At 35.7% G+C, this 15,693-nt stretch overlaps 1 protein-coding gene across 6 annotated transcripts in view; it reads right to left on the reverse strand.

Moving 5' to 3' along the window:
* THOC2 (THO complex 2) overlaps nucleotides 1–15,693 on the reverse strand; it is a 129,866-nt gene that overhangs the window by 38,201 nt on the left and 75,972 nt on the right. For all 6 annotated transcript variants that reach the window (XM_038588243.1, XM_038588239.1, XM_038588238.1 and 3 more), the window contains exons 13-15: nucleotides 5,091–5,132; nucleotides 4,529–4,659; nucleotides 4,329–4,430 (exon numbers count right to left, since the gene is read on the reverse strand). In XM_038588243.1, coding sequence (XP_038444171.1) covers nucleotides 4,329–4,430; nucleotides 4,529–4,659; nucleotides 5,091–5,132 — 275 coding nt within the window. The remainder of the gene's footprint in view (nucleotides 1–4,328; nucleotides 4,431–4,528; nucleotides 4,660–5,090; nucleotides 5,133–15,693) is intronic.

Raw genomic sequence — 15,693 nt, forward strand, 5'->3', positions numbered from 1 at the left:
AGCAGCAACATTATGATTGCTTTATGGAAGCCTAGTATAATCGATACGATTGTTTCATGGTAGCCTAGGCTATACACTAATGAATGAGTTGTCCTAATATTTTATGGCATATAGCTTTACAGTCATATTCATAGTACAGTATTAGAAATACTGTTACTTTTTTTAAAAAACCACTTACCTGTGATGATAGGCTGATAATGCAGTTTGTCCAATTATGAGAAAGGCATACTGTACAGTAATACAATTCTTTGAAAGCAAAGTTATAAAACAGTAAGAAAATAAATATATTCTTAATTTTGTAAAATATTATTCACTTTATGCCTATGTAAGGATAGGCTATCCACTTCTATACATGTCTTACATGATGAGGAGGACACAAAAAATGTCTCCTACAGTTCTTGCCATTGGGTTAGACTTTCACACAAAGACACACAAATACAACAGAGAAGTTTATTAACTGTATAGCATAATGATTATTTACATTCATTAACTGGAAGTGGATCATCATAAAGGTCTTCATTCTCATTGCCTTCACATTTAGGAGGCTGAAAAGGAGAAGCAAGAGGAATGGTTGTATCTTCTTTCAGGGATGGCAGAGTGGAAGAGGCGGAGGAGGTGGAAGGAAGGCAGATGAGGCAGGCATATTCAGTGTAACTTCGTGGAAGTACATGGTAATTTCTGTCTGATGTTTTTTGCTTTTCCACTTCTTTAAAAATGTTTCTAAATGGTACCCATACTTCTTCCACCACTTGCTTTAGTTTCATTGCCCGTATCATAGAAAAGTCCATGTCGTAAAAGAAGTCAAAAGCAGTTTAGAATAATCAGAACTTTCTGTCAGATGGTCTAGTGTCAATATGTTTGCTGGCATTGTTTCTACACCTTCTTCATCATCTGGCACTGGTTCAGAAGCACTCATCTCCATTAAATCGTCTTCTATGTGGGTCTATTAGTTCCTGAACTTCTCCCAAACTCCATACCCTTGACACCTTTCAGCCCTCCAACTTTTTTTTTCCCATATCCACAATCTTTTTCATGACTTCCTTGATTGGTTCTGTTAAAAATCCTATGAAGTCATATACAACATCTGGACAGTTTTCTCCAGCAGAATTTGTTTTGGGCTTAAAAGTTTTTATACCGTTTTCTATAACAATGATGGCAATCTTCAATGTTGTAATTCTTCCAGACTTTCATGATGCTCTATTGGGGTTCTCTTTGATAGTATTCACAATCCTTTCCATAAAGTATGGCGTGTAATGCGTCTTAAAGCCCCTGATCTAGAGGCTGAATTGAAATTGTATTTGAGGGCAAGAAGACCATTTTGCCATCTCTGGTGCTGAACTCTTGGGGTTCTGGGTGGCCAAGGGCATTCTCCAATATCAAAAGAACTTTAAAAGACAGTCCCTTACTGACAAGGTACTTCCTGACTTCGGGGACAAAGCATTGATGGAACCAATCCAGAAAAAGGGTTCTTGTTGTCTGGCTCTTCTTGTACAACCAAAAGACTGGCACTTAATGTTTATCTCTTCCTTCAAGGCTCAGAGTTTAGCAGTTTTATATATAAGGGCAATCTAGATCATAAACCTGACTGTATTTGCACAAAACAGCAGAGCTACCTTATCCTTTCCTGCCTTAAATCCTGGTACTTGTTCTTTCTTCCTTACTAGTAAATATCCTTTGTGGCTTTATTATCTAGAATAGGGTAACTTTTGTCTGCATTAAAAACCTGTTCAGGCAGACATCCCTTCTCCTCAATGACTGTCTTAATGGCACCTGGAAACTCATCTATTTTCTGCCTCTTGGTGAGCATAAACTGTTTCTCCTGTCATCTTGACATTTTTTAAGCCAAACCTCTCTAAAATTATCAAACCATCCTTTGCTGGCATTAAATTCTCTGGCTTCTGATCCTTCACTTTCCATTTGCTCTAAGTTGTCATATAATGACTTGGTATATTCTCAAATCATATTAGAATCAATAAATATTTCTTTCTTACAGCAATCTTGCACCCACACAACAGTTGGATTTTCAATACAAGATAAAAAGTATTTCACACACACAAAAAATAAAATAAAAGGTATTTCACAAAAAAGTACGAGGTTATCACATCTGCTCATAGAGCTGCAGCAATGATTTCATTATTTTCCTTTAAAAAAAAAAAGACAGTCCTTACACTGGATTCGTTTATCCTAAAATGGCTGAGAGCTGTAGCTGCAGACCTCAATCTAAGGTACATATTAAGTGATTCAACTTTTTCTTGTAACTTCATGATCTTTCTTTGCTTTGGAGTACTTCCGGCCACAGCAGAGGCACTTCGTATGGGTCCCAGGGTGTTATGCAAGGTTTACGATACCCAGTAAACACGAAAAATACATAAGAACCGTGAGAGATCACTTTCTACTGCAATACACAATTTACTGGAGATGTGAACTGCTCAAACAGAGATTAGCATCACGCAGTGTTTTAAGAGGATATTCCCAATACTTGAGCTCACTGCACAGCAACAGGAGGTGGCTACGAAATTATTACAGCAGTACAGTATTAGTTTTATGCAGTTATGACTTAATACTAAATTTTTACATTTGTTTACATCTCTCTGGACTATGAACGTCACCACGTAAGTGTACATATAAGTTCTGGTAAATTTTAACTTTTTAGAATAGATTGTTGTATGTTTTATGGTAGCAAATGATACAATAGACTATTATCTACATATATTTTATGCATTTGTGACATACCTCTTTCTTGATTTTTTCAATATTTTTAGGTTATGTGATTTGCATTAAGATTTTTCAAATTTGTTCCATTATCTCCAGAAATTTTCCAATACGTTTATTTTTTTTAAGATTTTGTTTATTTATTCATGAGAGACATACAGAGAGGCAGAGTATACATAGGCAGAGGGAGCCTGCTGTGAACTCCATCCCAGGAGCCCAGGATCATGCCCTGGGCCAAAAGATGCTCAGCCACTGAGCCACCCAGGTGTCCCTCCAAAACATTTATTGAAAGAAACCCACATATAAGTGAATCTATATAGTTCAAACCCATGTTGTTCAAAGGTCAACTGTATTATTAAATAATCCACCTAAAGCACTTAGTTCAGGGCCTGGCACATATAAATATTAATAGCTCCATAAATAACTAGCTGCTATTGTTAAGCTAGACACTCCACTTGAGGAATTCTTAAGACCAGAACTCTTTTTGGAAGGACCAATTCTAATATCATTTCCTTCCATGACTTCACCAACGTTCACATGGTGAAACAATTCACTCTCTTCTCTATCCTCCCAAAGAAAGTTAAATATGCTGTGTAACAACAACTATTGAACCAGCTTGTGCACCTGTTTCCCCAGGAAACTGTGGCCAGGGACAGGATCACTGGGCAGACAGTATCACTGTATACTGTTAAATCTAGTTAAACTAGAGAATGAACTATTTTAATTTAGAATAACCATACCACTGCACAAATATAAAAGAAACGACAATCAATAGCCTTGCTGAAAACACTTGTAAGATAGCAGTGTAATCAGCATATAAACTGACTCCAATCTGAAGTATACAATTTTCATAATTAAATTTCAGCTTACTAGGAAGTAAAATAACATCACTCTTATGTTTTTAATAACATGAAAGTAAAGCACAAAATGAAAACAGAAATTTTTCAAAAGTTGACTCAAGGAGGTAGTTCTGCATAATCCCATTAGATCCTCCAAAAAAGAAAAATCTTTTAAAGATTTTATTTATTTGAGAAAGAGAGAGAGAGAAAGCACACGTGCAAGCAGGGGAAGGGGCAGAGGAAGAGGATAAAGCAGAAAATCCCAAGCAGACTCCATGCTGAGTACAGAGCCCAACATAGGGGTCAATATACAACCCATGAGATCACACCCTGGGCCAAAACCATGAGTCAGACACTTAGCCAACTGAGCCAAGAGCAACGCAAGAAAAACCTTTATAACTTCTGGTAGAGAAAATCTCGAGAACTTTGACCACCTTGTATAAGCCATTAAATGTATCTTGCAAACTGAGCAAAGGCTGTCCTTTAAAAAAAAAAAAAAAACACTTCATCCTAGAATATGACATATTTAAATAAGATTAGATTTTACAGCTATGCAAGCATGACAACTACAAAAACTAATTTAGTAGTCAAAATGAGCTAAAAAACACAAAAATTGATAGTTATTCTATCTGCAGTATATAATCAGCTATACCATTAAGCAAATATTCCTGGGCTTCCTCAGAACTGAGACTCAGACAGCAGAAGTTGGCTGAAAGAAAGTAAATTAGATCCAGATACACTTTCGGCTAATACAAAGAAAAATAAATTAAGACTTACTTCATGATATATTTGGCTCTGTCTATTGTTTGGGCTTTAACTTTTACTAAAAGTGGGTGACTGTTATAAGTTTCATTCTTCCACTGGCCATAGAGACGGTATCTTAAAAAACGATGAGATGAAGAATTAGGAAAAGTTAAACACTTGGAGGTTAATGCACTAGAACAGTAGTTAAAAATACAAAAATATTATGTATTTACCTATGCTGATATGGAAATGTTTTAAACATTCCCCATAGTTCCTCAGACATACAAGCATTGCAGTCCATCAAAGAAAGAGATGGAAGTAGTACCTGGTCAGTAATGCTAAGTAAACAGCTAAGGATAACTTCCTAAGAAGAAGGGAGGAAAAATTATTTTAGTAAAAGATCCATATTAATCCCCCCAAAATAAATTTATATCAGCCTTTGAGAAACTTCCATTCCTGGATCTCATACCACCCACATCTAATTTCCCACACTATCACTGTTCTTTTCACAATGGATATTTGTGCTTCTCCCATCTAAGAAAGCAATAAGGTGAGGTAAGGAAAGGGGTAGCAGGAGAATGAGGGACTCTAATTATCGTTCTTCCTTTTTCAACATGGTAATCCTCAAAACCAGGGGTTGTCAATCTTAAAAGATAACTGTATGATATGCCAAAAGCTAGATTCAGCATGTAGAATACAAAATATTTGCACAGTAAAATTAAGCTTGTTCACAGTAAAATTTACATATGCTGTATATAGACAAATCAGACACGTTAGATTTTTCTAGTCTCTTACCGTTTTCTCTTTATCTTCTTGTTTGCTTCCATCAGACTGAAACTAAAATTAAAAAAAACTATAAATAAAATGCAAAAAGGTTAAGATTATGATGTCACAATTTAGCATCTTATTTGAAAATTAACTTGTACAAGGTTGTGAATTATTTCCTTACTTTTTAAACAAATGTAGATTTTAAATATAGCCAGTATTACCAATTAACATTTTAAAATTTCACCTATATCTCTAACTTCCAAATCAGTTGCAACATTCATGAATTTTAAATGTCAATTTTATAAGCCAATTCTTTTCTCAACCTCATTATCAGAAACCAAAGCATCCTAAAACTGATCTAAGTATTTATTATAAGATTGTATCAAGCATAATTTAGTTATAATGCATTTCCATTTTTTCATCCGGAAGCTCTGGTTTTCTGCTACAGAATTTGTAAAATCTAAAACTAAAGCAATAGCAAAAGAATTAAACCCAAAGAAATTTAAATTGTTTTTATTCATCATTAAACTCTCAATGAGAAATAAACCCAAAATATTAGTAATATTGCTGACAAAGACCAGACCATTGTGTAAGTTGGACTGAATGAAAAAACCTAGGTCATTTTGTATCAATGATTTGCAGGTGGACCGCTGAAGTGCCATGTTTGATGCTGATGTTGTTCATTCAAAGTGAAATAGTAATACTTGTGTGTGTATAAGCAGGTGGAGAGTTAAAGGAGTGTGCAAAGGCCAAAATGACAACTGAGGCACTGACAGTCAAGGACAATCTAGATTTCTGGGAAAGATTTAACTCAATACCAAGTGAGGGAAGGGGGAAAGCTAACATGCAGCTAATGAGCTTATTATTTTCTTGGCAGAACTGAGTATTTTGTGCATGTATGTTTTCATGCTTGAGTAATTTAATGGGTACTACTACAGAGAAGTCTAACTTCTGTAAAATACTTTCACATAAGACTAATTCCAGGACTGCTGTCACACTGATGGGAAAACACACACAACCCCCCCCCCTTTTTTTTAAAGGTTTAAAACCTTTAAAGGTTTTTTAAAGGTTAAAAAGATATGGTTCCCCTTCACAGAAAAAAATGTTACATAAACATGTATCTTGGTCAGCAAATAATGGTGAGATTATGAAGGAGTAGCCTGACAAAAAACAAAGTGGATAGCCGCTTTTTTGTTTTGTTTGGTTGGGCGGGGGGGGGGGGGGGGGGGGGGGCTAATTCTGGTGGCATACTAGGAAGAACTAGATTTACAGTATATTTATGTTGGGGATAAAGGCAGTTAAGCCACTCCTTTTCTACTATACTATGATTCTAATAAAGCTACACAAAGTTTTCTCAATAGAAATAAAACATTTTCTTACCTACTAAGCTGTCCTAATTCCCATACTAAATACTTATTTAAGTTTGCAATGTCTCTGTCAATTCTCTACATTTCATAACCAGGAACATTTGAAAAAGAAAAATACAGAAAGCACAATGAAACTAGAAGAGCAGTAAGAAACATTTCTATCAAAGGCTAACTATAACAAAGATGAACAAAAAGTAAATGGAGAGGTACAGGCAAGTAATTTTCTTTTCTTTGGTAAGAATATAAAGACACATTCTACTCCCTTGATGCTTTTTCATTTAGTTTAATTTGCTTTTAAATTCAGAGTAAATATAATACTCTCCATTCCCATACTATTTTATTGAATAGCCAGTCCAGGAAAAAATGGGAGGAAAAATGGAAGGGGATGAACAAAAGACATCCACTTCATTCATTCATTTACTATGTGCCAGACACTAGGATTTCAAAGATAAACAGACTTCCTATCTTTGAGGAACTAACAAAGACAGTTCCTATCTTTGAGGATTTCTTGAAGATCAAAACTACACTTGCCAATGTACTATTAGGAACTGAATTTTTAAGTCTCAATAAAATTAAGTATTCATAATTATTCCTAGACAAACCATCAGCTATGAATGGCCCCAAGCAGGTTCCATTTCTGCCCTATAAAGAGGGATCAGATGACAAGGCTGTATAACAGTAGTGGGTACAAAAAGAATGTAGGTCCTCCACTAAGAGAGGAGCTTCTGGGGAGTCGAGAAATAAACCTTGGGGGAAAGTTGTAGATTTAACTAGATAACTTGTTACCAGTGTCCTATTTTTTATCTCTAACCCATGAATATCTGAAATGTTACTTTAGACTATATTTCAGAAAAGAAACAAAAAAGAAAAATACTTAAAATTTATGACTAGATTTGAACCTGAAGCTATATCTAAGTAAATTACAGCACTATTTTCACCTTATTTTTCTCATTCTGATTAACTAGTATCTATTGAGTACTATGTGCCATACACTAGGCTAAGAACTTCACGTTTAGATCTTAAAACTCTAAGGAAAATCTTTTTGCTAGAAAGGATCCAGCTAAAACCCATCAAAATAACTCAGAAATAGGAAAATATAACCTGTAACAGGTTAAGTTACAGGACTATGAGTTTAACAGAGCCTAAAGAAGAGAAAAATGAATTACCCTTCAATGTTTCGTTTGAAAGTTTTGTTTTTATCTTTTAATCAGACTCTTAAATTTTTAAAAAATACCTAGAAACAATCAGTAATATTAATACTGCACCATTTCCGAAAAGAGCTACTAAATGAAAAAGCACGATCATCCAACACATTTCATTTTTAATCACTACAAATACATATGAAAAATAAAAATCTGTACCAAAGAGTTAATAACATGGTCATCTATATATACACAGGATGACCATTATGTGCTGGTTCTCACTTTTTATCCCAGTATTAAGTACCAGCACAGCCTTTCCATCTTGAGTGTCCTGGTTTAGACAATAAAAGTACATGGTCTCCCTACCACATGGTAGCATTCAAACTGCATTAAATGGACTTGTGGGGAGTGGTTTAAACATTAAAATAGAGCAAACAAAACAAAATGCTAAATAGCTATACTTGGTTTCATAAAATTCACCACCCAAAAGTAATTACTTTGTTTAAAACATTATGATATGAGACTGTGCTGTTTTACACAAGCATAGTTCTAACGAGCTGTGTGTAAAAACAGGTATTTCTGGTGCACTTAATGAATATGTAATCTATTTAAATGAATTCTCTGTATAAATGGACCTCATAAAAGAAGTCTTTTGTAAAACAAAAAAATTGCCCTGTAAATCTATCTTCAGGGATAATTAAGGTTTTCATATGGAATTCATTTAAAGGACTATGCCCCTGTGTTTTCCTTTACATTCCCCAAAAGCAGACTCTATTCAAATACAGGCATAGTTTATTTGGCAAGTAATCCTAAGAACCACCAGTAGGAAATTATTCCTATGGGTTAACTGGAGCTTATAATCCCACTGGGGACTCTGAGGGTCTGTGTAGAAATACATCTCAGGATTATTATTCCATCTTAAGGCATGGTAGTTACACACTAACTCCTATCATTTCCCTGGTTGAGAGCTGAGGAGAGGGGGCAAGGTGAGTTACTTCTCCAGCAATTCCAGGATACCAGTTCCCACACTTACTATGCAGGCTTCCAGGGCCAGAAAAGCCCTCCGAAAATGAGATGCAGGTGCCAGCAGCTGAAAACCTTTGGCTGTGTAAGAGCCAAAGGAATACAGATGGAATCTAATTGCATCTGCTACGCCCTGCATGGACAAATGGCCAAACCTTCAAGAGAGGAGAGTTTTTCACGAATATTTTATCATGTTTATACTTTCTGAATTTTTTTCCTGAAACTGAACACTGAGGTTCAATTTCAGGAAACAGTCTTTGAGAGGAGGAACAGAATCATTTGCTTATAGTGTGCATCTAGTACACACTAAAAATTCTACTTTTCTTTCTTGTATGAAATATACTTCTTAAAATTATACTGTTTGTACATAAAGTCGACATTTGCCTATTAGGGCTTAATATCTATGTCTGTATGTCTCTCTTAAGTAAAAAGCATAACTAATGGTAAAAATTAAGATCCTCCTATTTGTAATTTATTACTTTAACTATGATTCTACATCTTGATTAGAATTGTCACATGAAGATATTCAGTAATATCTAAGGTGACCTTAGTTCAAATCAATTATTACAGGTGACAATATAAGTACAAATATAAACATGCTAACAGTTCTTCCCTGCTCAGGCTCATTAAATAGCAAGGATGTTGTAGATTAAAATTTGCCTTGTATGAGACTTATAATAGCAAAAGTACATAGAGGGGCTTAACATATAGTGCCAATGAGAGCAGTGTCTATCTCCTGGACAATTAAGAATTATAATGCAAGGTTCTGATTGTCTTAAAAATATTCTTACATATCCACTTAAAATTGGAAACTGACATGTCCATAGCTACCCCTAAGTAGTTTACTCACAAAACCCCAGCAATAAAAATTTCCTTTATTTCGGGCAGCCCCGGTAGCCCAGTGGTTTAGAGCCGCCTTCAGCCCAGGGTGTGATCCTGGAGACCAAGGATCGAGTCCCACGTCAGGCTCCCTGCATGGAGCCTGCTTCTCCCTCTGCCTGTGTCTCTGCCTCTCTCTGTGTATATCTCATGAAAAAAAGGAAGTTTATGTTCTTGGCTTGAAGTCTAGGACTTTCTGTTGTTTTAAGTCTGCCTCTGTGTGTGTGTGTGTGTGTGTGCGCGCACGCGTCTGTCATGAATAAATAAAATCTTTTTTTTAAATTTCCTTTATTTGATAAAAATGTTGATTTGTCACCAATTTATAACAACAATTTCCACAATAAAAGGGAGGGGGACATCTAATTACCACTACACTGAAAGAAGCCAAAGGCATTCATATATAAAAATCAAATCTGTTCCTATGGGAAATGAAGCTGCTACTTTAAAGTAGTATCTATTACTTAAAACAGAGATAGATGAAAGTATATTAACACTTTAAGTCATCATTAAGTCATCATCAAAAGCTAGTGTTGTGACAACTTACAAAAGTAAAGCTGTTAACTTACTATGTTCTAAAGAATTCATGACAACTTTAACTCTCTAAAGTTTAGTGCCTAATTAACGTTAGTATCTAATTAATGTTGAGACATTAATTGGATTCTCATTGCAACCCCAGGAACTAGATAAGGCAAATATTCTTACCACTCATTTCTGGCCTAGAAAAGTGTCCAGACAGATTAAAAGTCACAGAACTACCAAGCAGCTAGCATCTCAGCTAGCAGCTCATCCTGATGAAACCAGTTAACCTAACAATGTGTAATGCCTTAATTACTTTGGTTGGGGGACAGCCTTAAATAAAGACTCTTCGTAGGCAAGTTAGGTTCTAAAGTCAATGCATACAATGGAAATGACATATACTCACAATTACCCTTAAAAGTCCCTTAAATTATCTATAGAGTAACAGACACATTATCTTTCATTTCACTCCAACACAAGACTGGTCTTTCCCCCTACAGTATTAGAAGAAATCACTGTTAAGTGAACCTGAGATAGGAACATGAAGTCATGTGAACATGAAATGAAGTACTGGCTTGCATTTAGTGGCCAAGTCACATGAAAACACATTACTTTAAAAACCAGACTCATGGGACACCTGGGTGGCTCAGCGGTTAAGCGTCTGTCTGCCTTTGGCTCAAGAGGTGATCCTGGTCCCGGGATCAAATCACACATCGGGCTCCCTGCGAGGAGCCTGCTTCTCCCTCTGTCTGTGTCTCTGCCCCTCTCTCTGTGTCTCTCATGAATAAATAAAATCTTATAAAAAAAAAAACTAGACTCCTGCTGAATGTGGTAAAGGACGAGAAACTGAACCAAACTGAGAGGAAAAAATTCTCCAACTTCACCCTTACTCCTAGGTATACACACTTGAGTGTTTTGATGGAACAAGTCTGGCCACATTCACAAAAATTAAGCACAAGTAATGGCATAATTCCACTGTACTTGTCCCTGCATCCAAAAAGAATATTAATTTTGAGCTCTAACCTACACAACTAGGGTAGATCTTCAGTTTGGAAAGAAAAAAAAAAAGTAAACATCAAGCCAAAATTCTAAAGTAACTGTTTCATAAACTAGAGCTTTGGAATCAATGGTCTAATATAGATTCTGTCCCTAGCAACTCCAATTTTTATTATGAAAAATTTCAAGTTTCCATAAAAGTGCAATGGATAGTGCACTATCAATAAACACAGATCTACTTTGCAAATTCAACAATTAACATTTTGCCTTTTTGATTCACAAAAAAAACATAGCAGATATATTTCATCTCAAAATAATTCCGTATGCATCTCCTAAGAAGAACATTCTTCCACATTACCACAATATCATTATCCCAGCTAGCTATTCCTAATATCATCTAATGCCCAGTCTAAGAAATATTCTGACCCTCTCACTCTAGGTTTCTAAGCTTCATCTGTGAATCAATATAAAACACTTTGGCTTTTACGAAAGGCCAACACAAGAAACAGCCTGACCAGATAAATGAATTAAGATGACAGAGTGAAGCATATACACAGAATTTCTGTCCCCTATCCCTAATGCAATTAACAAGGTATGCCTTGCTGTTGTTTTAATGTTGCAAATCCACCACCAACCAAATAAGAGGAAACTCTGCTATTTAACTTCAAAGGGACGGGGACATGGGGACACGGACACACACACACACACACACACACACATATGATTTTGGTCCCACACAGTGTGGTATGGCACCTGCCCTTAACCCAATCCCAGAAGTAGTACAAAGGAAAATAAGTCAACAAAATCTTTTAGGCAATAAGACCTGCAAGGTAAGTGAGTAGACTGAGGAAAAACTTGCTCAGCAGGACTCGGGAAAAGGAAGAACCAGCTGCTAAAACCTGCTATCTTTCAAAGGAACTGTGCACAGAAGGCCTAGGGAATCAAAGCCCAAGGGAGCTGGGATACCCACTTGGCTAGACATGCCTAGTACAGGATAGGTAATAGTATCTCAGAAGAGAAAGCAGAGGTACTCCAAATGAGGACTACACTCAGCCTCACTGAGCTCATTCACTCCCCTATCACAGACTACATAAAAGATTGAAAGGAGAAGCCAATACTCAGACCGCAGCTTGGAGAGACGAGAACTGGTCATAAATAAGGTAGGAAAGGTAAAAGGATTTACTCTCACTCTATCAGAAAGAAGTTGTGAACAGAACTATACATATTAAGATAAAATGAAATGCTGTGACTACAATGGGAACATAAATAGCATGCCCCCCCCCCGCAAGAATATAAAAGATAATGAACTTAGTGTGGACAAAAGTAGAACACAAAGGACAGAGGCAGATTCTCCACAAGTATCTACATATAGTCATAGAAAAAAAACATTAAGAATGAACCTAATAAAACAAGAAAAGCTTGGAGATGAGATACAGAGACCAAGATGAACACAGATTGCAGAGATAAAATACTACTAACAGATTTCATTTAAAATAGCAAGGAATTTCAAGAATTGCAAAATTAAGATAACCTATCATTTCTTCCATTTCACACTCACTACATTTGTATAGGCAGGAGAGCATGATGATTTTGAACTTGGCCTCTGAATCCAAATTGCCTGGATTGAAATCTCAGCCCTGCTGCATATTAACAGTATGACCTGGGACAATTAACCTAAAGCATAAGGGGTATGGTGAAGATTAAATTAGCTGATCCACATAAAGTACTTAGAATAGAACCTGGCACACAGTAAGAGCTCAATATTAGCTGCCACTATCATAAACAACTTAATCCATTAACATCAGCTGGATGCAAAAAAGCACCAAGGAATTCATCTTTAGGTGTGCAGGTGTTGTCAAAGCCATTTAAGTATGTCAGGTGAGTGCGTTTAAGCTATGTTCTATAATTAAAGAAAATTAACAATAGCAAAATCTGTCCATTCATATAGAAATATTCTTTAGGGCTACCCCCTCTTTTGAGGCTAAAATAAAGACCAATATTGGTTAATATACTAAAACAACAGTTCTCAAAGTTTGGTCTTTCAATCAGTAGCATCAGCATCACCTGGTAAGTTGTTAGAAATGCAGATTCCCTTCAGTAGGTTCCACCCCAGACCTACTAATCAGAAATTCTGAGGATGGGACCCAACAATGTGTTTTACCATGAGCTCCAGGTGATTCTTACATATGCTCAAGTTTGAAGATCCCTGTACTAGATGGTTCTATGTTATGTACCTCAAATTTAAAAAATACACAGAAATAAATGATTACAAATAAATGTAAGCTAGAAGACCATTAAGTGACAGCTGGCATAAGTACATAAGCAACATTTTCAAAATATGCAGAAGTTATATATACAAGCAACCCCAAGCTTATAAATGAATTGTTCAAGAAATTTAATTATATTTTTGGAACAAAGTTCACATTCTCCCTTTAGAAACAGTCTTATAAACCCTAGTTAAATTCCTAGCTACACAACAAAAGCCTTTTAAACCTATAAACACAGGACAAATGATCTGTTACAGTGAAATATCTTTATGGGTAAAAAATAAACCAAAATTCTAATTCAGATCATTTGCAAGGTTCACTTTTCCTACCACAACCTTAGCAATGAGAGAAGACAGATTTCTTCTCACACTGTAATCAAAATAAACATTTTCCTCTTCCTTTCTGCCCTTCTACCTCTGCAAAAATAGAGACTGGAGTTAGGGGCAGGGACCAGGCACAATTGTAATAGAGGTACAGGAGAGCTGCGATGGAGATGGCAGAGGGGAAGGGTGACAGCTCTAGAACCTACGCATCTTGGTAACAATACTGTCTATGTTTAGGCATATGTTCATGCATATGTCTACGTACAGGACTTCCACAAGTTGAATGTTTGGTCTCCTGCTTACAGGTTTATAATACAGCCAAAGAAAGAATTTCAGAACAAGAGATCTGAACATTAAGATGTTCAGTTAAAAAGAACTGCATTAGCAGGTGAAGGTAAGATAAGAAAGAGGCTATTTACATTGTCAGAAAAGTATCTCCCTGGAAGGTCTATATTAACAATCAAGGAAAAAAATAATTGTACCCTAGAGAAACCTGGTAGTCCATCACCTTAACCAAGTGATCAATGTTAACATCATCAGTAACTGGATAGATTAACTTCATATGCTTCCCAATATGAGGCACTGGGAAAGACATTGACCCTTTTGTTCTTTGAACAGGCACTAGTTAACATGACTCATCCCTTTCAGACTATAAGAATTAAGATAATGAAACATCACTATACTTCCTTTCTATATGTTATATAATAAATGATTTCTATAGTAATAAACTTAGTAGATTTCTTTAGAGTACCTTTACACAACGTAAATTTGTGAGCATCAAAATAAATCTATCAGTTAAGTATTAAAAGCCAAATCAAATACTTCAGGTATCAAAGGATTAATATACAACAGCTGATAAATTATTTTTGTCAAAAATTAAAATTAGATGCAAGCACCAAACACTGGAGAAAACTGTTTTGTGCTTAACAATTTGCAGATTAACTTTTGGTAGCCTTGTTTTACAATTGAAAAGAAATTACGTATTCTTTTCTGCTTTAAGACCTTGAGTTAGGCAAAGATCTCTTAGAACACAAGAGAAAACCATAAAAGAAAAGTACTGCTAAATTGGAATTAATCAAAATTTAAAATTTTGCTTTTCAAAAGACAACATAATAAAAAGGCAAATCAGAAAAATAATAATAAAAGACAACCCAATTAAAATGAGTAGAGATTTGAATAGACATTTCAATATATGATGATTACAAATGGCAAAGAAGAATATGAAAAGATGCTCAAAACCACCCATCATCAGGGAAACGTATATTAAAAGCACAACAGGTACCACTACATACCCACCAGAATGACTAAAATTTAAGAGTGACAATAACAAATGCTGATGAGGATGTGGAACAAACTGGAAGTCATATACAGGGATGCAAAATGATACACACATGTTGGAACAGTTTGGCAAAAAGTTATACACTTACCCATATGGCCCAGCAATCCCATTCCTGGGGAAACAAAAACATACGCCCCCCCCCCAAAAAAAAAGACTTGTACAGGTATATTCATAGCAGCTTTATTTATTAATAGCCCCCAACTAGAAACAACCCAAATGCCCATCAACCGGTGAATACATAAACTCTGCTATATCTATATAATATTGGTCAGCAATAAAGGAACTACTGACACGTGCAACAACTTGGATGAATCTCAAAAGCATTACGTGAAAGAAACCCGACAGAGAAGAGTACATTCTATACAATTCCATTTATATAAGGTTCTAGACAAAGCAAAACTATAGTGACAGAAAGCCTATCAGTGGTTGCCAGGAACCAGCAACAAAGGGACAGAATTGAAGGCAAAGGGGTAAGAGAGAACGTTCTGGGGTGATAAAAATATTCTCTACCATGATTGTGGTGCTGGACACACAACTGTATACATCTGTCAAAACTCCTCAAATTGTACACTTCAAATTGGTAAGTTTACTCTATATAAATTATAACTCAAAGCTGATTTAAAATTTTTTAAATAGCATAAATGGTTACCCTTAGAATAGTAAGTAGAAGGGAGTACAAGGGAAACTTGGAGTAGTGTTCTATTTTTTGATCCAGGTGGAGGATACCTGGGTGTTCGGTTTGGAAAAAGTCACTGAGGTGTACAATTATGATGTGTTA

The sequence above is a fragment of the Canis lupus genome, chromosome X (genome assembly GCF_011100685.1).
Source record: "Canis lupus familiaris isolate Mischka breed German Shepherd chromosome X, alternate assembly UU_Cfam_GSD_1.0, whole genome shotgun sequence".
Taxonomy (NCBI): domain Eukaryota; kingdom Metazoa; phylum Chordata; class Mammalia; order Carnivora; family Canidae; genus Canis; species Canis lupus.